Genomic DNA, 23,356 nt, shown 5'->3' on the forward strand with positions numbered 1-23,356 from the left:
GCTGGGGCCACGGGCTGTGGGCAGAAGTGTGTCCTTCTGGGCCGAAGCCCGCCGAAGCCCGTGTGCGGTCCTGTGCTCTGCAGGTCCCGGGGGACCCTGCTGAGGGATGAGGCCACAACTGGAAGCCAGATCCTGAGTCACCACTTGGAAGAGAACTGTCCAGAAGAGCCGCTAGACATGCTAGACTTCGTGTGAATAAGAACTAAGCACGCATGTGCCAGGTCACTGAGATGTGGGAGTTAATGCACTAATTTACTTCCAGCGTAAACAAGACCTGCCAGGCTAACCCGGAGCTCTGAAAGCGTGAGCTTCACAGGTGCTTCGTAAATGTCGAGTGAACAATGGATGCCGACAATTTCTTGTCTATATTCTCCCTATTTTCTAATCTGTGTTTTCGAAAGAGCTGAACGTTATTTTCCTACTCACTTCCAGCTACCCAGTTTTGGCGGGGGCTTTCCTCGTCTCACTAGCAGACCCCGGGAGCTGGCAGAGTGTCACGTTGGCCCCAGCTGCTCCCTGCCTTGCCGGGGGTCCCTGTCATTCCCGCCGGGTGGGAGAATGCCTCTCCCACTGTACGGGCGACTGCAGGAGGCTCCTGGTGCCTGCGCAGCCTGGCGCGGGCCACCACCTTGCCGCCTAGCCCTCCTGCTTCGTAAGGCAGGCGGGGACTTGGAGGGAGTGGACCAGGGTAAGTCAGGGTCAGCAAACGCTGAGCCATTGAGAGGAGCAGGCCAGGAGGTGGAATGAGGGTGAGGACGGCTAACCGAGATCATGGAAACGCCTAGAAAATGGATGAAAAAAACCACACCACCAAGTCTATCCTCTCTGCTGAGTGGGGTATGGCTGCTTTCTTGCTGTTGTCTTTTCTTTTCCTTTATGCTTCTCTGGATTTTCTGAGTCTTCTAAAATGAGTGTGCATTAATATTGTAATCAGAAAATAATTTCAAATCTATATGATCTTTTTGCTACTAATTTTTATGCTTATCTATGCCACGTACCCTCTTTATATCATTTGGTCCCCATTGCCATCCCACTGGAGAGATTACTGAAGCTCAGAGAAGGTGAGCCACTGGCCCAAGGTCACACAGCTCAGTCTGGGCGCCATGGGTCAGGGTGCAGGCCCCCTCGGAGCATAGCCCCTCAGCTGCGGGTTCACTTCCTAAATCTCTCTCACACCTGTCACTTCCGTCCCAGTCCTCCAGGCACCACCCAGGGAAGACAGCCCTGAATTCACCTCTGTGCCTCCCTCCCCGTCTCTGGCAATTCATCCTCCTCCCCGTGGCCAGAGTGATCTTTCTGGAACGTGGACCTGCCTCCCTCTTTCCCCACTAAACAGTTGGCCTTCAGGATGGGGTCCCCACCTCGCCCTGCCCTTCATGATGTGGTTCAGCTGATGTGCAGCCTCCCCTTCTGCCTGGCCACCCAGGTGACCCCGCAGCCCTGGAATGTGACACACCCTTTGCCCTTTGGCTGGACGTTCATCTGGTGGCTCTCGACCCCGCGCTTGCCCTTTGCACATCTTCCCAGCTGCCCCCCGGCTGCGCCCAGGGAGCTGTGCCCTTGGAGGTGGGAAGAGGGCAGGGCCAGGCTGTTCCCAGGGGACCTGCTGTCATGGCTCCGTAGCTCCGGCTCAGCACAGCAGTCGAGGTTCCCGCAAATTCCGAGACAGCATCAGGAGTGGAGGCAATTTCCTGGTCTCCAAATAATACCGCCTCCCCTTTGCCCTGCGGTCACTGGTGGGGAGCAGCTCCCTTATCTCTGTGTAACCTCCCCCGCTTGCTCTTCCAGCCCGGGGCGCAGCAGCCTCCCGGCCTCTGAGTAACAGCGCAGTCCCCCTGCAGACTTCTGCTACCCCCAGCCTCCCGTGCAGGGGTGCAGCCTTCGAGGGATTCTGGCCAAAAGAATTTGGGCAAAGTGACGGCCATGTTTCCAGGCCTGGTCCTTACAAAGCTGACCAGGCCTGGTCTGTGCTCTGTTCCCTTCTCTGCTGGCAGACACATAAGATCCAGGGGTGGTGGGACTCCTGGTCCCTGAATGACTGTGAACACAGCTCCCCAACACCCACACTACATCTTGACATCATTATGGGGCAAGCCCCTGGGATGCTGGCCTTGTTTGTTACCGCAGCCAGCCTACCCTGATCCATACACCACTTGAGCTAACTCAGCAGGGCAGAGTGAGGCACAGAGAAGTTAAGTAACTTGACAGGGGCCACACAGCTATGAGGGGTGGAGGCATGTCTGGCTGCAGAGCTCTCAACCACTCACCATCCATGGCAAAACAGCCGGCTAAACAAAAGTAGATGAAATTCTCATCTCAAACAGTTTTCAGCACAGGGTAGATATTTGTGTATTTAATCATGTTAATACGTGTATAAAGAAACTTTAGCCAAAAGCAACAGTGACTGTCTCCCTCCCATGAACATGGAACCTTGCTCTGTCCCCCATCGGGAAGAGGGCTAAGCGTGCTCTCCTTCCTCACGGGGACACCTGACTCCCACACCCCTCATTCTTGCAGCTCGCCCCATCCCTCCCTGATGGAGACCACAGTCTCCCGAGGCCCACACCCCACCAACCCCTTTTCTGAACGGCTTCCTGACTGGTCTTCCTAAAGCATGGCTTGACCCACATCACATTTTGTCGTTTCCGAATGACTCGTTAATACTCTGCCAGAAAGGGAGGACTGCGGCCAGGTGATCAGCCTCGCCTTTCCTTCCTCAGCCTGGAGCCCAGGCACTGCTTGGAGAATGCCTCACCCGTCCTCCTGGCCCGTGGGTCAGGCAGCCCTCCTTCCCCATCTGGACCTTTGGAACAATTTCAGCTTCTCTCCCACCATGACAGCCTCCTGCTCTTCCACGGTCCCCAGCACCCCTACTTTTGTCTCCCTTTCTGCTCGACATGTCCCTGCTCTGGCATTTATAACAGGTGACTCTGCACCCTGGTATTGGGGTGAATGCTTCCTGCCCCCTGACAGCTCCCCGAGCATCAGGACCACACAGTCACCTCCACATCATCCACAGGTCTACATGGTGAGAGCTCCACACATTTGGCCGCTGCACCGCATCTTCTGATTACTCAGATGGACCCACTCATCTAGTCCCTCAAAAGAGAAAACGGGCAGGGAGACCAAATTGTCCCTGAGTTAGAACTGACCTAAAACAAAACAAAACAAAAAAGAAACCAAGGATTTTGTAAGAACTTCAAGTTGCTTTTCTAAATTAGACACAAAACAGCCTAATTCTAAACTCGGCCAACATTGCAGCTTTCCCCTTTGAACAGATGAAAAGCTGAAATACTACACGGACTGCTCCATGGGCTTGCCTCTGAGAGGACATGCAATATTGGGGTACGATCCTGCGGGGAGACAAGTGGCAGCTAACATATAATGAAGAAGGAAGTAATTCAAAGACAGAGCTGGAACTTGGAAATGGACCGCATTGTTAGTGCACCTTGAAACTTAAACATCTACACAGGGAATGTTGTAACTGGGGGCCTGGTTCAAAAACAGCTAAACCTAAAGCACATTTTGAAAAATGTAGTCAACGTTAGGTACAATTTTCAGTTTAAGACACTCTTGGGAAACCACTCCAAGGTACCAAAACTTTGGTGATTTTCTTCCAGCAAATTACTGATCTATAAAACAGTTGTGCAACATTGATTTCCATCTTTAGGTGATGGGGAGAGACCGCTTTTCCCTTTACCCATTGCAGATCTGTCTGCTGAGCTACTTGTATTAGAGTTAAGTCTTTGGGGAGGGACTTAGTTCTCTGAAACAGTAAAAGGATGTGGTTGAACTCCCGGTTCCTTGGAAATGCGAAACTCTCAAGTCTAGTATTTAATACTGGTGACAAGTGTTTACCTGGCTCCCCATGTTCCTGAAGGCCAGCCTGTTGGCCAAGGCTTCTTTCTACGGGGGAACAGGACAGATACAACCACAGGAAAACCACTCCTGGTCCCACCTGACCCCTGAGGAGTGACGAAAGCCGGTGCTGAATTTGGCCATCCGGAATGAAAAGCCAGTCTTCAGACATCACTCACCTCATCCAAAGCTTCTCACATTCTCTGGGTGTGAGGGGAATATCAAAGCCATACAGCGCGTTCTTTACATCCCGTCGTCGAAGAATGCCGTTGCCCTCATTGTCGGTTTCGATAAAATTCTACAATATTCCAAGGCGGCATTTAGTAACATGCATAATTGCTCAGACAGTAAACAAGCTTTTCAATAGTCAGTATCTGGAACAAGCTAAGACATTTTTCTCCCATTCCTCCTGCTTAAAAACCTTTTAATCTATGTCCTAGATACCCTCCCGATTCCTCTAAAGAAGGTGATCGAGCAAAACACGAACAAGTGTTAACACCTAGGAGGGGCTTATTTCTGGGTAATGAGTGGTCTCAGGTGTGTGGCTTGGATTCTTCTCTGACCAACAACTTGGGATCAAACACTGTTAGAAATAAGAGTTAACCAGAGCCTGGGAAATGAGGCGTAGCCCACACTGCTGAGGTTATCACAACTGGGGATCAAACACTGTTAGAGATAAGAGTCAAGCAGAGCCTGGGGAGTGAGGCGCAGCCCACACTGCTGAGGTCATCATCTCCACGATGCAGCGAAGTTGGCTGCCCGGCTGTCTGTCAGAGGGGAAATGAGGGACGTGAGACTCTGGTTGTTGTGACAAGATGGTATGGTACCATTTTAATATCCCCGAGGGGTGCAAAAGGCATCTGGGGATTTGTCACCACAGACTAGAAGAGCAGGTAGCACAGGGCGTTCCACTGTGTCTTAAATTGTTTCCGAACAATAGCTCATTCGCTCCTCCTTCTAATACACTGTGAGGGAGACACAGTGGGTCCATCTCCCAAGTCCTCTGCGAGCATCATACCTAATGGTGAAACCACGAAACATTCCCTGTAACATCAGGAACCAGGCAAGAATATCTCTATCGCCCTCTATTCATCATTGTACTGGAGGTGCCCGCCAGTGTAGTTAGGCAAGTTATAATTGTTAAAAGGTGTAAAAACAGGGCAGGGAGAAATACAATTGTCATTTATTCACAAATGACATGACTGTATATATAAGAATACAAGGAATCCATAAATAAATTATTACACTAAGAGGCTTTGGCAAGAAATCTGGATTCTATATCAATACATAAAATTATCCACATTTTTATATCTCAGACATGGAAAATGAATTAAAAAAAATAACATTTACAGTAGCATCAAAAATAGAAAGTTTGAGGAATAAATCTTATAAATGATTGTAAGACTTCTACACAGGAATGTCTAAAACTTTTTTGAAAGAAGTCAGACAGGGAAAGACAGATACTGTGTGGCTGCACTTCAATGTGGTATCTAAAAAATACAACAAATGAACAAACAGAACAAAACAGGAACAGAGTTATAGATGCAAAGAACAAACAGGTGGTTACCAGAGAAGAGGGGGCTGGGAGGAGGAAAGAAATAGGTGAGGGCGATTAAGCGGTACAAGCTTCCAGTTGCAAAATAAATGAGTCACAGGTATGAAAGCTACAGTGTGGGGAATACAGTCAATAACTAAGTAATATCTTTGTGGTGACACATCATAACTAGACTTATCCTGGTGATCATTTTGAAATGAACAGAAGAAAAATCACTCTGTTGTGTAACAGGAACTAACATAGTGTTTTAGGTCAATTATACTCTAAAAACAAAGAAACAAGCATACAAACAATTCATAGAAAAAGAGATCAGATTTGTGATTACCAAAAGCAAGGGGTGCGGGGAGGGGGAATTGGATGAAGGTGGTCAACAGGTACTACAAACTTCCGGTTCTAAGATAAATAAGTACTAGGGATGTAACGTACAACATGATAAATATCATGAATACAGCTGAATATAATGAACACAGCTGTATGTATAACATATATATAATATATGACACATCTGTATGTTATATACGAAAGTTAAGAGACTAAAACCTAAGAATTCTCATCACACACAACATTTTTTTCTATTTCTTTAATTTCATATTTATATGAGATGATAGATGTTCACTAAACTTATTGTGATAATCATTTCACAATATACGTAAGTCAAGTCATTATGCCATACACCTTAAACTTGTATGGTGCTGTTTGTCAATTATATCTCAATAAACTGGAAGAAAAATTAAGTTAAAAATTTTTTTAAAGGGTGAAGACTGAACACAAACTGAGAGAAGATATCTGCATCACTTACCACTTACAAAGATCTACTGGCCAAACCAAAGTAAGCGTTCCCACTGACCAAGGAAAGAAAGACAGACAAGCCAGTGTGAAAACTGTAAAAAAAGTCTCAAGCAGGCACTTCGCAGATAAAGAAAACTGACTAATGAATAAACAAATGAAAAAATGCCCAATTTCATTAGTAAACAACAAATGCTAATTAAAACAGCAACGAGCTACTGCTACACATCCACTGGAGGGGAAGAAAGTAAGACGTCTGAGAGTCCCAACAGAGCCCTGTGACCCACAATGTCGAAAATATTTACTGTCCTGCCCTTCACAGAAAAAGTGTAGCTCCCTGGTCTAAGATACTGTTAACATTCTATTCCTTCATCTGGATGGTGGTTACACGGTGGCGTACAATCTGGGATACACGGTGACTACACATTATACACATTTATTTAAACTACACATATACATTATACATATAATACATATATATTATAAAACATGTATGTTAAATGTGCATATATACATACATATACATAGTTACATATATATATTATTTTTATATTCCACTGTAGCGTCACAAATTAAAAAACAATTAAGCTTAAAAAAGTTAGGCCTAAAAAAAAAAAAAAAAAAAAAAAAAAAGTTAGGCCTGGGGCTTCCCTGGTGCCGCAGTGGTTGAGAGTCCGCCTGCCGATGCAGGAGACACGGGTTAGTGTCCTGGTCCGGGAAGATCCCGCATGCCACGGAGCGGCTGGGCCCGTGAGCCATGGCTGCTGAGCCTGCGCGTCCGGAGCCTGTGCTCCGCAACGGGAGAGGCCACGGCAGTGAGAGGCCTGCGTACCGCAAAAAAAAAAAAAAAAAAAAAAATGTTTGCTGAAGAAACCAATGAACTTATTTTCCAAAAACACCTAAATAGCAATGAGCATATTAAGCTGCCCCCAAATGGGACGACTCCTGTGTACTTCTGAGAATGCAGCTGGAGGTGCCCCAGCAGCGCATGGGGGAGCGGAGAGCCCCGTGACTCAATGTGAAGGTCACTAGATGACTAAACGCTGAATCCTTGTTCAAGTTCAAACACGGTTTTACTGGAGAATACATCCTTTTGGATATTAGCAGGTCCTGTTTGGCAAATTCCCAACAGAAATGCGGCAGAAGGGAGACTCCACACCTTTGGTCACCTTCACCATCTCTAAATGCTGGGACCCAGAAGTGAAGAGTTGGGATGGGTGCACCGAGTGAGAACAGCCGTCTCATCTCCAGTTGGTCCGGTGGGAATACTGCTGATCTTATTTAGGTATTATACTTTCTGCCAGTTTAGAATTCAGAACTAATTCCTTCAGTGCTTTAGTTAAAATAAACTGAGAGAGTGGCAGAGATGTCCACATGCGCAGGATCATTTAGTCCTGTGGGGGCCAGTGAGGTGACACGATGCTTGATTCTGGACAAAGCGCGTCCTCTCTCCGCCAGGCTCAGTCCTAGAAGAGCTGGAGGAGGCCTCTGCCCCATAGACGCAAGGCTCCTGGTTTAGCGGCACAGCGCCCTGGGGCCCCCAGGCCTCCTCCACACATAGTTTGGGGTCCCGCACGACATCAAGGTGGCTACGAGAGGCCATGGAATCGAGGTGGAGTGAGAGTCCACACTGACGGGGAGGACGTCACCCAGCCAGGAGGCCGGGACAGGAGGGGAGGGGGCCCTGCAGGGTGTCGTGGCGCCGGGGGTGGAGGCGTTTCAGGAAGGATGGACTGAACAAGGCAGAAACAAAGGCCTCCACGGCCTCTGGCCACTCCCAGAGGTCTGCTCCTTCCAGCGCCCATCTGCTTTGTTAATAATCTGTCACCTCCCCTGGTTCGTGAGCTCCGCCAGGCGGAAGCAGACAGGCCTTGGTTACCACTGAACCTGGCGCACAAACCCCTGCGCAGTGAGTCTGTGCTAAGTCAAAGCGGGGTCGGATGAAGCTGCGAAGGGCCCTGGCCGTGGCCCTCAGGAGTCCCTGGAGTCAGACCACAGGGCGGGGCTGCTCCCATGAGGGGAAGGAGGGCAGGGCAGCTGAGAGGGGAGGCACGCTGGGGAGAAGGGGCTTTTTCTTAAATAGGCTTGAGGGAGTTTGAAGGCCAGAGAGAAGCAGGGATGGGGCGGGCACACGGTAAGGCGGTCAGGTGGCCAGCTCTGCCCCCCGCCAGGCTGGCGCTGCTGTGGCCTGTGTGGCCGCTGCTTACAATCCAGAGCTTGCCCTGCACTCCGCAACCCAAAGGACTGCTCTGGAAGGCTGGCCCGGCCTCTATCAGTGTGACCCAAAGGACTGCTCTGGAAGGCTGGCCCGGCCTCGATCAGTGTGACCCAAAGGACTGCTCTGGAAGGCTGGCCCGGCCTCGATCAGTGTGATTTGCCGGCCTGGGCTGGCACAGTCAAGGCTGTGAGGCAGCCCGGGTGCTTAACAGGACTTAAAAGCGGGACTTCTCATCGGGCACAGGCCAAGACAGAGCAGACAGAGATAGAAAATGACCACATGAAACAAAGTGGAGACATTCTTCAGAATAGTGTGAAAATACTTCCGTAATGCAGGATACAAATACTTTTTTAAATGAAGTTTTTGTGTCCTTGTTGCATTGAGAAGTGGTGACCCCATATCCTAGACCTCAGGATGACCCACGCTTGCATTTCAGATCTACTGTCCTGCAGGTACAGCTGCCATTGTTAAGAGTATGTTTCCCATCTTGACACCATCATCACAGTTTACACAATTGCACATGGAGGGTATTCACCTTCAAACTATGCTTTCTATAATTTTAGCAAGACAGGAAGAAACACCTCTTTAAAAAGCATGTTTATAACTGTGTAAAAACAAGAATGATAGCATCTTACATTTTTCATTTAAAATTTTAACTCATATCAAACCTGAGATAAAGCCAGCAATTTCAGTCCATGTAACTCTTAAAATTACTTATTTTTCTAAAGATCAATTGACCTTGAATGTGAGAATTTATTTTGAAAAAGTATTTTACGAAGAAAAGGAGTCCCTAAATTGCTATACAAAGTTGCTTTGCCATCTTAGCGACTGGATGGAAAATAGCTCCCTCATCACAACGATCCTGGAACATTGAAATCGATTCCCTTTCCTTTTAAGGAAATAATCATTTTCTTACCTTAGACAAGTCTGACCATCTGGTTTTTGCTTTGGTAACAAGATACTGATGAGCCTGTTCACAAGCTAGTTCTGAATCTGCAACCTTCTGTTTTGGTCTTAAAAGAAAAAAAAAAAAAGAATCTGTTTAAATTTAATGGACTCATTAATCTCCCAAGGGATTCTCCTACCCCGGTTTGTTTCAAAGATAGCGTTAAAGTCCGCTATTTCACATCTGGTCTAACTTAATTCTTAAAATACAGTCTTATTTCCCCAGCTGCATGTTAGGGAAATCTTAAATTTTAGGAGTACTTGCTTATTTCCAGATAAATGCTGTTCAACTTTTCCTGCAGTTCACAAAACAAAAAGGGCTCATTTATTCCCAGAGGGATAAAAAAACACACTATAACATTGTCTTCAGATGAAGACAACTAAAAACTTTTATTTCTGAACGTACACGTTGGCGTGATCACGCAGACCAAAGCTAACAGTCCAGGAACACTGTGGGAACGTGACCTACAGACTCAGTCTCAGCTCATGTTCAAAGCTTAGGTCTATGGGATGTAAAATGATCAAAACTCTGTTTAGTCACAGAACGATGGGCGCCAAGGACACTTTAAAAAAAGACTGTGGCTAGGCCTCCACGGGGCGCAGTGAAGACTGTGGCTGAAGGAGTTTGGGGTGCCCTGGATTCTTCCAATCACTAAAACAAATTAGGGGCGCGTGAAACCCTGTAAAACCCTTTGCCACTGCTTTCTCCGCGGTCGCCTTGCTTGGAACCACGCTTGCGCACAGGCACGTGGGTGATCAGTGCATCTTGCCTGAGGGCGAGTAAGGGGGACACCTGAGCGAGGCCCCACAGGGACCCTCACAGGAACTTCCCCTCAAGGGAACCTGGAAAACCAGGGTGGGGACAGCACACAAGCCCCATGTCGCCCTTTTAAAGAAGTGGCGTTATTCATGCTCCAGCAGGTGAGCTGCTCGTAAGGAAAAAAATCTAAAGTCAACCAGGAGGCCGCCAGTTGAGAAAATGCAACAGTCAAAGGTTTATGTGATCCCCAAAGACGCGGCTTTGTAGCTGACCCTTTGTATGTGATGCCAGGTGGGGAGCACTGTGGTTTTAGGGTAATCGTGGCCTCCACAAGCTCTGTGACCAGTCAGGCTGGAACTACCGAATCTGGGTTTTCACAGCAGTGCTGGCATTGCCACCCCAGTTTGCAAAAGGGGATGCTGTGGTTTAGAGGGGTGAAATCGCCTGCCAAAATTGCACAGCCAGTACCGGGAATCCTGGCACTGAAACTCAGGGCCCTCCCATGCCAGAGGAAAGCCTTTCTCACCGTTGTCATTCCGTCTGAAGCTACAGTTTTGGTAGCCCCTCTACCTTCACTCCTCAGAGGAAAGGATCCATTAAATATTACATTTCACAGAGGTGAGGGCCACCCATGGTTTTTACACGCGCAGGATCTTCTTTTCACTTAACATGTCTATTTCAATTCAACCGGAGCAGTTCTGCTGAGCACCACTGAGTGCCAGGCACTGTGTGAGGTCCTGGGGAAGGTGAAGCCTGCAGCGTCCCAGAGAAGGCCCTCCTGGAACATCGCACTACTGTCCTACATTTTAAAAGCAGACAGCAGGACACAGCACTGCAACCAACAAGTTAAGCAGTAATCATTGCTCTTCATGTGGCTTCTCCTTTAAATCCTTTCTAAGAAACTCTGCTGCTGGTCTCAGCTATCCTGGACCACTCCTCAGGTCCCCTGATGACTGACAGTGCTCCGTACGCACTGATCACCAACAACACCGTGGCCCTCATTACCCCAGAAGCCCACACTGTGCTGTTGACCCATGTGTCACACGAAAAGGGTCTTATTCAGACCAGCGCTTCTTTGGTGATTTACATAAACTTTGACTCCTGTGGTTTGGCAAACAAAAATTCTTGCATTTCCTCAGTGGGCAGGTGCTGAGGACCCGCTGCAGCTGGGTGGGGTCTTCTCCCTCTTCCCATGTCGCTGCTGAAATGGACCAAATGAGGTCATGCCCACTTTCATTTTCTCTCCTGGCAGATGCCAGCTTGTGGGGAACACAGGTGAACTATGGTGGCACACCTCCCCTGACTGAGACCCCCCCAAATACACACAGTCTTTAAATTCACCAGTTGCTTCTATATCACCAAGTCCGGGGTCTCTGCTGGCTTAACGTGTGACGCTGTTAACCATCGCCCCCTCTCTAGTCACCGTCATGATGCTGCTCTTTAAATGACACCATGGGTTGGAACACCCACCACCTGGCAAACGTGTGCCCTCAGTGAGTGACTCTCCCTCTCTGCCTGCCCCTCGACCACTCCTCTCTCCTTCCACCCCAAAGCTTATGTACTCTTCTGAGAGGTCATCCCCGCTCCTGTCCCCAGCTGCCACCTGGATGCTGTTTGCCCACACTTCTGTGCCATGAGCACGGTAACCTCACGTGCTTCTCCGTTCCGTCTCCACTGTCTACCGGACTTCACAGAATCATGGAATTTCAAGGGTGGAAAAGGATCCAAAGATGAAGCAGTCTAATCTTCTATCGTTACTTTACCACTAAGGTTTTGGAAGGTTGGGTGGATTATGTTGCATTTTCACAACTATTGTTTAAAAGGACTGTAGGTCCTCACGAGGCCTATTCCCCTGCCTTCACCGTTAGGGGCCTCGTAAATCCTGTCTGAACCCAGAGGACGCACCTGGGCTTCCCTCAGAAGGATGGAGATCCTGAGAGGTGTGTTCTGTCTCTGCAGAGTCAACTCACTCTCAAGCTGATCTCACTGTCCAGACACATGTCCAAGCAGCCTCCCTACCCAATTCCTTTTCCAGGCTATGAGGCTGGATTTTTTTCTTAGTGACCCGTGCTCAAACCAGGAGCTCCTACCTATTTCCCATTCATTTCTCCTCTGTACCATTTTATATCCTTGTCTCCTCTAGAGAGATTGGAAGGTTTTTCTGTGGCCTTTTCCAGAAGTTACTTATCTTCTCTCCTATTGTCTGCCTCTTTAGATCTTGACAATCAGTCAGATCCAGCCTTCCTATCAGCCAGACTGTCAGTCACAAATACACACAATGTGCTGCTCTAAGTCCTACAAACACAATGCTGAGCATGGTGAACAGAACCCACGTCCTCAAGGAGCTCATCCTGTGATGGCAGGAATGTGCAGCAAACACATGGAAAAATAAGTGAATCAGACAACTTCAGCTACTGAATGTGACTGAGAATGATGGACCAGGGCGGGGTCCGGGGCACTTCAGCCAAGAAGACCAGAGAGCAGGGACTCCTTGAGGCATGAGTGATGACCCAGTTAAGGTGGAGCAGACACACATACTTACTTCATCCTGTCTCTTCCACTGGTTACAACCAAAAACTCTAGACAGAATACAAAAAGCAACTCTCTGAAGAGACAGTAAAAAGTAAATAATAGGAGGCTTATGGAGAGGGAAATCAAAACTTGAAGAATGACTTACATCATGGTGAGGTTCACGGGCTTTTTTCCTCCCATATTTCCAACTTAAGGGCTGCTTAAAGGCAGTCCTAATTCTGGAACTGTGCAGTGGATATGGACAGAAAAATCTCCAAAAGAAAGTCTGTTTTTCTGACCGAAGAACTAGGAAGTTGAGCCCCTGAAGTACAAAGAGCATGGGGGAATCCCCCCTTTCTTGTCTCTTTTTACTGTCTCATTCCTGATCTGGGGCAAGCCCAGTTACAAAGGTGCACTTCTATGGTGGTGTCAGCAATAGTATTGGCCAAGTAGGTGCCCACGACTGAAATTCTTCTCTCCAACCAGAGGAGATGGTAAAAGGCGTCCCTGTGCTCAAGGAGGATTGGAGAAATCCACATTACCTTCTCTTTCTCGTGTTTATCTCACCATGTTGGCCTGGAGGGGGACCCAGTCAAGAGAAGCACTCAGTAGCACAGAATGGCTAACACCTAAGATTGTCCAACCAGAAGAACAAAAAAGGGGTCCCTGAGTGCTGGAGAGTGTGGGGAGAAATCATAGAGAGGGCTAGAAAAAGGGACGCCCAAATGAATGAAGGAAGTTCCAGGTTCACCTGTGATGTGCACATGTGTGAAACTAACCCAGAGCAGCACAGTGAAAGCTTTGAGAACTTTACTACAGTGTAGTTAAGACTGTCTCCTGCGTGCTGCACTCATGGGCTCAGCTGATAGAGCTACAATGGCTTTGAAAACTGAACCGATGTTGAAACCACAGAAGGCAGGTCAGGACTTGCACTCTGAAACTAAATGGATTGATTGCCTGCCTAAAAAAGATCAATCAGTCAACGCATTACCGAGGATGTTAACAGGACCAGAGTGTCACAACACAACATTAAAAATGTCCATGACACAGTCCAAAATTACTCAATATACAGAGGACCAGGAAAATCCCAACAATTTTCAAGATAAAAGACAGCAAGCACCAACTCCAAGATGACCCAGATGTTGAAATTATCATATTTTAAAGCAGTTATTATAACCATGAAGTAAGAGTACACATTCTTAAAATAAATGGAAAGACCAGTTCTGAGCAAAGAAATTGCAGTCAAAAAAAAAGAACCAAGTGGAAACTTTAGAACTGGAAAAAACAACAACTGAAATAAAATTTTCACTGGATTGGCTCAAGGACAGAATGGAGATGACAGAGGAGTGAGTCAGTGAACTTGAAAATAGATGACTAGAAATAATCGAATCTGATCAACAGAGGAAAAAGAAAGAATATATCTCCAAGGACTATGATAGAGAGACCTGTGATACAAAAACAAAAGGTCTAACACCCATGTCACTGGAGTACTGAAAGGAGAAGAGAAAAAGATTGGTACAGAAAAAAATTTAAAACTTCAGGAAATAATAGCTGAAACCTGCCCAAATTTGATGGAAAAACAAATTTACAGATTCAGGAAGTTCAGCAAACCTCAAAAAAGATAAACTCAAAGAAAATCATGCTCAAACACATCATACTAAAACTACTGAAAACCAAAGCTAAAGAAAAACTCTTGAAAGCGACCTGAGACAAATGACACATTACAGAGAGAAAACCGCTTGAATGACTGAGATTTCTCCTCACAAACTGTGGAGGCCAGAAGACAATGGAACAAGATTTTTAAAGTGTTATAACAAAAGAATTGTCTACCCATAATTCTATATCCAGAAAAAAAAACTGTTAGGAATGAAGGAGCAATAAAGATATGCTCAATGAAGGAAAACTATGATAACTTGTCTCCAGTAGACATGCTAAAAGAAGTTCTTCAGGGGAAGGAAAATGACAGCAGAGTGAGACACTTTTGAGCTTGAGAAATAAAAGAAGAGAAGCAGAAATGGTAAATACAAAAATACTTTTTCTCAGAGTTTCAAAACACATGAAGCATAAATTGATAAAAATGGAAGGAGAAATAGACAGATGCAAAATTATTGTTGGTGACATCAACACTCCTCTCTCAGTAATTGACAGAACAAATAGAAAATAAGCGAGAACCTAAACACTATAACCAACTTGATCTTATTGACATTTATAGAACCCTCCACCCAACAACAGGCCAATATACATTCTTTACAAGATACATGGAATGTTCACCAAGACAGATGATTTCTAGGGTCATAAAATGAACCTTACCAAATTTAAAAGAATTAAAATCATACAAAGTGTGTTATCTAAACGGAACAGAATTAAACTAGAAATCAATAACAGAAAGATAGTTGGAAACCATGGAAATATTTTGAAAAAAAAAAAACATACTTCTAAATAATCCAAGGTTTCAAGAAACCGTCTAAAGGGAAATTAGAAAATATTTTGAACTGAATGAAAATAAACACTATAACATATCCAAATTTGTGAAATGCAGCTAAATCAGTGCCTACAAGGAACCTGATAGCATTAAGGGCTCATATAGAAAAGAAAGAATTCAAATAAAAAATCTGAGTTTTCAGCTTAAGAAAATATAAAAGGAGGGCAAACTACAGTTGATCCTTGCACAACACAGGTTTGGACTGCATGAGCCCACTTATATGCTGATTTTTTTCAATAAATATATTGGAAAATTTTTTGTAGGCTTGTGACAATTTGAAAAAAATCCACAGATTAACCACATAGCCTAGAAATATTGAAAAAAATTAAGAAAAAGTTAGATATGTCATGAATGTATAAAATATAATATACGTAGATACTAGTGTATCCTTACATAGGCATAAGGTGAGTGATATTTAATATAAAATTAATATGTTAGTTTTCTTCCTGTTTTATAACTTTGCTTTCAAAGAATTATATTACCGTACAGTGTGCTTCTCTCTCTCTCTCATATTGGAGAAATTGTGTATCAGCCTATCATCACAGGCAAATGGGTTTTTTTTAGAGTAACGATTCCAATACTATATTATGAATATGATTGGAATACTGTATGCTATAAAAATTTTATGATTCATTCTTTACTGTATAGGCTAGGCTACCATGAAGCAATTATATCGATTACACCACACTCCCATAAAGCAATAATACTGCTGCTTCTTTGTTAACAATGCATGCCTCATTATACCTCTCAACAAATATGAATTTCTTTTTCACATTATCTTTCCAGTTTTGATGTCCAGAGTTACACACCAAAATGTATGACGCCTGCAGTGTTTTGTACCATATGAGACAATATTGATATGGGTACTGACAGACAGATGATTTATCTTGTAAAAGACAATGTAAACTTACAGTATTGATAAATACAGTACTATAAATGTATTTTCTCTCTCTTATGACCTTTTTTTTAACATCTTTATTGGAGTACAATTGCTTTACAATGGTGTGTTAGTTTCTGCTTTATAACAAAGTGAATCAGCTATACATATACATATATCCCCATATCCCCTCCCTCTTGCGTCTCCCTCCCACCCTCCCTATCCCACCCCTCTAGGTGGTCACAAAGCACTGAGCTGATCTCCCTGTGCTATGTGGCTGCTTCCCACTACCTATCTATTTTACATTTGGTAGTATATATAAGTTTCTTATGACTTTCTTAATAACATTTTCTTTTCTCTAGCTTGCTTTATTGTAAGAATACAGTATGTAATACATATAACATACAAAATATGTGTTGATTGACTTTATGTTATTGGTAAGCTTCCAGTCAACAGTAAGCTGTTAGTAGTTAAGTTTGGGGGGAGTCAAAAGCTATACACAGATTTTTGACTGTGCAGGGGGTTGGCGCCCCTAACCCCTGTGTTGTTCAAGGATCAACTGTATACTTAAAGCAAGAAGAAAGGAGAAAATAGTAAAGAATAGAAATCAATGAAATCGAAACAGAAAAACAATAGAGAAAAAGAAATGAAACATAAAGCTGGTTCTTTGAAAATATCAATAAAATTGATGAACCTTCAGCTAAATGAATCAAGAACAAATGAGAGAAGACATCAACTACCAATACAAGAAATGAAAAAAGGGACATCACTAAAGACCCCACAGATATTAAAAGAATAGTAAGGGAATACTATGAACAACTTCATTTTTATGAATTTAACAACTTAGATGAAACGGACCAATAGTTTAAAAGACAAAAATTACTAAAACTCGGTCAAGAAGCAATAGAAACCCTGAATGATCCTATAACTATTAAAGTAATTAGATTTGTGGTTAAAATTCTTCTGACAAAGGAAACTCAAGGACCTGATGATTTCACTGGTGAATTTTATCAAATATTTAAAGAAGAAATAGTGATTCTGTATGATCGAGAAAATAGAAGAGTGGCATCATGACTTTTATTCTTTCTTAGAGGTCTTCCAAAAAAGAACAAAAAATGTATTTATTTTCTTTATGAAATAAAACTCCTATCTTGCAATTACCATGTGGGTCCATTGAAACCTCTTAGAATATGATAGATCATGGGATCTTAGTGATCTTGATTTAATCATACTAGATCTATTTCATTATTCTAAGAAATATTCAATCATTGCTCATTAATTATTTCCAGCTATGCTAAAAAAAAGGAGACTAAATAATAAGAAGAAAACAAAAAATGATGGCATCTCCTAGCAGGATGATACAATATTGAAATGAATCACCACTATTACATCATCCTTCAGTTTTCTGATTGCACTGCTCAAAGTGTAACAGCATCTTTCAAGAAGATAGAAAGAAGACAGTGACACCATCCTTGTCGTCTTATGTTAGCTTTCACTGAATGTAGTTGAAAATTGAGAATTCTTATTTCATGCGCAAGTGGCAAAGGGAAGAAAACTGAGATCAGGAAATGTTTCACAATTATTAGATGATCCAGAAGATGATGGTGAACTTGATCATATAAGCCAAATCTCTTGATGACTGAGTAAGTGATACGTGTCTAAGAACAACAAGGAAATTTGTTATTTTCATTTAGTTAGTCATTCATCAGGAACGACTGGATCGTACAATATTTTGTGACAAGAAGCTGACCATCTAATTCTGCTAAAAGGACACTTGACAGTATTCTTTCATCTCTGATGATGTACATGTACCAAAATGTACTTGATGTGGGTTGTCAGTAGATAAATGGACAAGGCCCGTGTGTTTTAAACAAGGGAATAGATTGGGAGGGAATAGATGGTGTAAATGAAACAGGTCATTGGACCAATCACTCTGACTGGTATTTACACATTTTAAAATGATGTGCAGTTATGAAGCAAACGAAATGGTCTTCCTCTCTTTGACAAAATTATGAACCTTCAAAGTTTTCAGAAGTAGTGCATTTTGATGATGCAGGTGGAAAGTGAAGGCCCGGAAGGCAGAGGGGCCCCACTGAGAGGGCAGGATGGCTTCCAATAAGGCAAGGCATCTAGGTTTGGCTGGTGGAGAGTGAGGCTGGGGAGGGTGAAAGAGGCTGAGCTCTCCAGGCAGAGGAAGGGGCCCCTCCCCAGAGGCATCCTGGGTTCCAATCTCTGTCCACCGCCCCATCACCTGGGTCCTTTTGGACAAGTCAGTAACTTTTCTCTAGGCCCCAATTCCTTCAACTGCAAAGGCAGGAGGTGATGCCTCCTTAAAGGGCTGTGGGGTATGGAAAGATATACCTTCATGAAACACAGGTATGGGGTCCGGCCATGGGAAGGCTTGGCTTTCTAAAGCAGTGCCTTGGTTGGGGTCTCAAAGCTCGCTCTCCACCAGACCCTTGGAGCCCAAGCTGGGTCTCCCTGGAACCCACCGCTTCCTCTATATCCATCCTCTACTCTGGGGCTGCTGAAGGATGTTTCTATGGCACAATGTGACCCACACACTCCACGGCATAAAATCCTCTCCTGCCTACTGACCAAGCCTGGCACTCGAGCCCCGTCACATCTGGCCCTCCTGCATCTCGAGGCCTCCTCTCCCACTGTGCATGCCACTTCTGAATACGCATCCTCTCCCCATTCCCTCAATGTGCTCCACACTCCCACCTCTGTGGTTTTGCAAATGCTGTTCCCTGGCCTTGAACCACAGTCTGGTAACCTGCACCAGACGAACTCCTACTCACACCTCAAGACCCAACTGAAATGTCCTGCTTTTTCTGTGCACCTCAAGCAGGCTTAGCCTCTTGCCTCCCTGTGGCACTTCAGACATCCTTCTATTTCTTTATTTTTGTACGTGTCGCAGTTCAGCCCCGAGCCCCTCAAAGGGAGTGTTCATCTCATCCATCTTTGTACCTCTGAGTCCTGGGGCGACACTGAGCACACAGCAGACCCTCAGTAAATGTGTGATGAATGAACAAATAATACAACTAAGAAGGTGGAATCATTTGGATGGGAAGATTGCGCTTTGTGGTTGAAATTTTCCATATCCATTCTGCATACATTCTCCAGAAAGTTCTTTCTGAAGGATATTTTTGTGCTTTGTTTTAACATTAAGCAATCAAGTCTCATATTAAAGCTCCTCATAAATGGAGCAATTGGAAGCAGGTGTTCAACTCACGTGTGACATGATCGTTTCACTTAGAAAGAGACTACAGTCGTTTTCTTTCTCACTGGCTTTTTAAGTATAGACAAAATAAAACCAGCAAATTCAGAGGGGAAAATTAAAGTGCAAGATCAGAGGGCCTCTGCAGCCTAGCCAAGTGCCACAAAGTCTGGCTCAGTGACAGGGGCTTCTGGGGGTTCCCCCTTCCAGGGGCTGCCCTTGCCGGGTGGAAGGGGCACTTGCCTATAGCCCCTGGGGGCTGGGAGTACCTCAAGGGCAGAAGGACCCAGTGGATGCCACTACTGCGTTGTATCACTGTAGCAGCAAATGCAGTGGATGGTAACGTTTCAAAAAATATTAATAGTGTACTTCTAATAATTGGTAAAGGAGTGGCTGAATGGCTACTTCATTCATGCCTGTCAACAGATCTCAATGGAGAGCAGACTGTGACACGTCCCGGTAAGATGGGAACCCACTACCGCTTCAAGGAGCAGATGCTCTTACTGAGAGAAGCCAAGGAGTCAAATGGAGTCACAGCTCAGCTGGACGCAGAGATTTTCCTACCGTGAGTGAGGCCAGCATTGGGTGGCCGGGGGTCTGGTGGGGAGCATTGACTAGGAAAGGGCTGGAAGGGGTCCTCGCACCTCCCAAAGCAGCTGGCACGGCTGAGCCCAAATTTATAAAAAGAAAACTATACAAGTATATGTGTGTATTTATGCACATAGAAAAAAGACTGAAATGACACTCAGTATCCATCAGTTACCATAAGGTGTTCTGTGCTTCCCCAGTTCACACCTACTGCCCAGGTTAACGTCTCAGGCCTGGAGGAAGTCCACGTGTTCTCCTGACAAGCACCGCACCTCCCTCTGCATACGGTGTCCCCAAATGTCTTGGAAGGCTGAGCAACACGTGTATATATCTGACCCAAGGCTCATAAAAAGAAAAACAGATATGTATATATTTATGTGCAAAACAACAAGACCAGGATGATACACTTTGAAATACAAAAATGACGCTCACAGGTGCTTAGATCAGGTGTATCTTCTAACCTGTATCTGCATTTTCTAGTCTTTCTACACTGTAATTCTGAATGTGATTTTTCTTGAACTAAGGAAAAGACAAAATAAACAGCTCCTGGGGGGCAACTCCATCATCTGCACCCGTGTGTGGACACGGCGTTAATGCTGGCCCATGCTGCTCTCCTACCTAATGAGTCTCTGAGGCGCGGTGTCTTCTATTCTGAACGGTCTCTTCTCACACAAATTTCGAAATTCGTGGAAATTTAACGTGACGCTGAGCCTCAAGCCAAGAAGGCCCAGGAATCGCTCGAAATCCTCGTCCTTCAGGTTGAAGAGCAGGTGCTGCAGCTGATGAAGGTTGTGCATGGTGACGATGCCATCCCTGTCCGAGTCCATCTTAAAGAAGGCCGCGTAGGGGTCCTAGAGTCAAAAACGCAGCGTCAAAGCCTGTCCCCCAGAACCTGACGTCATCCCCCCACCCCTGCCCCCCACGCCGTGGACTCATCTCCAAAGTGAGGAAGGAATCGTGTTTCGACTTGGCATTTTGGAGATTTCACTGCTCCGCGAATATCCTTGCCATGATTTGCTCTCCCCGGGAAATGATGAACTATGTCCTCAGGTACCCTCTTTTAATGCAAAGAGTTCAGGAAAAGGGACAAGAAAGGTGTTTCTTTCCCTTCTGCTCCCTCGGCTTCTGGGACCGGTACTTCTAGTACCAGAAGTAAGAATGAGTACGCTGGAGCTTTCCAGGACATATAAAAATCTTGCCCTCAAGTTTTTATACCACTTTCATAATGTCTGGCAACTTCTGTCCACGGGAAAGCCAGTGCTGTGCTGATCTCACCCTGAGTTGCCGCCCAGAGGCTGGGCCCTGTTTTGATGCCTGTGCTGAAGGCCCCGCCTGAAATCTGCCTCTGTGTCTGCAGGTCGTGCTGCACGAGGGCGGTGATTCCCATTTTACAGATGGGGAAACAGAGGCCTGCAGGGAACTTGTGGTCGAGGCCAGGCTGCACAGCTCAGGGCACACACTGGAGGCGGGTTGCCTAGTTTCAAAGCTCAGCTCTGCTGGCTACTAGCAGAGTGACCAAGGGCAAAAGACTTAACCCTGCCAGGCTTCTCATGTGTAACGGGATCCGGGGTGGTTGTGAGGATTGAATGTGCTAACGAGGTGAAGCACTTAGGAGGTGACTGACAGGTTTCCTAAGCGCTCTAAAATGTTGTTACTATTACCGCTGCCCGAGGTCGGACAGCAAGTGCCCGGCAGCGGGATCTGAAGCAGGTCTGTCCGGGCCAACGCCCTGCGGCCCCCGCCAACGATCCTGTCTCAGGCTAGGAGAGCTGCAGCTGCTGTGGCCGCAGAACCCCTGTTGCCATCAGCCCCTGAGGCAGTCCCACCCACGGATGTCTCTGGGCACTTCGGAGGCCCCGCCTGTACCTTCACGTCCCAGGACCCTCCACAGAGGTCATGTAAGGCAAGCCCTGCCATGACTCGAGTGTCCACTTCAAACCTTCTGGGATTTTGTGGCAAGATCTATCTGTACTCGCTCACTTCTTCTTTCACCAAAAATTACTCAGCACTGACACATGCAATCACTGCACTAAATACGGTGGGAACCGACTTCAAGGGCTGCCCCTACCTCTCAGAGACGCCACTGTCCAGCGGCCTCTTCCCCAGGAGCACAGCCGGCCGGGGCTGCAGGCCCATCTCTGTGCTGCTGATTCCCTCCACGTCACAGCTCCAAGCCCTCGCACGCCTCCAAACCCCCGTCTCCAAAGGCTGTGAGGTAACTCCCCTTGGATGTCAAAACAAGCAAGGCCGAAATCAAACTCCTGGCCCACGCTAGACCCAGCTCGTCCCCCATGTCCTTCCCGCTCGTCCTCCGGGTCCCTCACAGCTCGTCCTCCGGGTCCCTCACAGCTCGTCCTCCGGGTCCTTCCAGCTCGTCCTCCGGGTCCTTCTAGCTCGTCCTCCGGGTCCCTCACAGCTTCGTCCTCCGGGTCCTTCCAGCTCGTCCTCCGGGTCCTTCCAGCTCGTCCTCCGGGTCCTTCTAGCTCGTCCTCCGGGTCCCTCACAGCTTCGTCCTCCGGGTCCTTCTAGCTCGTCCTCCGGGTCCTTCCAGCTCATCCTCCGGGTCCTTCTAGCTCGTCCTCCGGGTCCCTCACAGCTTCGTCCTCCGGGTCCTTCTAGCTCGTCCTCCGGGTCCTTCCAGCTCATCCTCCGGGTCCTTCCAGCTCATCCTCCAGGTCCTTCCCGCTCGTCCTCCGGGTCCTTCCCGCTCGTCCTCCGGGTCCTTCCCGCTCGTCCTCCGGGTCCTTCCCGCTCGTCCTCCGGGTCCCTCACAGCTCATCCTCCGGGTCCTTCCCGCTCATCCTCCAGGTCCTTCCAGCTCGTCCTCCGGGTCCTTCCAGCTCATCCTCCGGGTCCTTCCCGCTCGTCCTCCGGGTCCCTCACAGCTTGTCCTCCGGGTCCTTCCCGCTCATCCTCCAGGTCCTTCCAGCTCGTCCTCCGGGTCCTTCCAGCTCGTCCTCCGGGTCCTTCCCGCTCGTCCTCCGGGTCCTTCCCGCTCGTCCTCCGGGTCCTTCCAGCTCGTCCTCCGGGTCCCTCACAGCTCATCCTCCGGGTCCTTCCCGCTAGTCCTCCGGGTCCCTCACAGCTTGTCCTCCGGGTCCTTCCCGCTCATCCTCCGGGTCCTTCCAGCTCGTCCTCCGGGTCCTTCCCGCTCGTCCTCCGGGTCCTTCCCGCTCGTCCTCTGGGTCCTTCACAGCTCGTCCTCCGGGTCTTTCCAGCTCGTCCTCCGGGTCCTTCCCGCTTGTCCTCCGGGTCCTTCCAGCTCAAGAAGTGGCAGCGTCTTCTTTCTGTTGCTCAGACCGCAAACCTAGGGAGCGTCCCCGGGTCCTCCCTTTGCCTCACACCCCGCATCCAATCTGCCCACACAGCCATGGGTTCAGAGCTTCACTTCTCCCACTTCCATTGCCTCCACCCGGACCCAAGGCTCCTGGGCTTCCCGGCTCCCACCCTCGCCCAGCCCCCTATTCTCACAGCAGCCAGTGATACCTGCACAGCTCAACCCAGTGCACATCGCTCCTTTGCTCCACCCACGGCACTCGGGGTCCAATCCTCAATC

At 46.8% G+C, this 23,356-nt stretch overlaps 1 protein-coding gene across 1 annotated transcript in view; it reads right to left on the bottom strand.

The window, feature by feature from the left end:
• EFCAB6 (EF-hand calcium binding domain 6) overlaps nt 1-23,356 on the bottom strand; it is a 177,931-nt gene that overhangs the window by 61,598 nt on the left and 92,977 nt on the right. Inside the window, 3 exon segments of the mRNA XM_033404957.2 lie at nt 4,038-4,156; nt 9,334-9,430; nt 20,419-20,651. Of these exon segments, the coding sequence (XP_033260848.2) occupies nt 4,038-4,156; nt 9,334-9,430; nt 20,419-20,651 (449 nt within the window).

This window comes from Orcinus orca, chromosome 11, assembly GCF_937001465.1.
Source record: "Orcinus orca chromosome 11, mOrcOrc1.1, whole genome shotgun sequence".
Lineage (NCBI taxonomy): Eukaryota > Metazoa > Chordata > Mammalia > Artiodactyla > Delphinidae > Orcinus > Orcinus orca.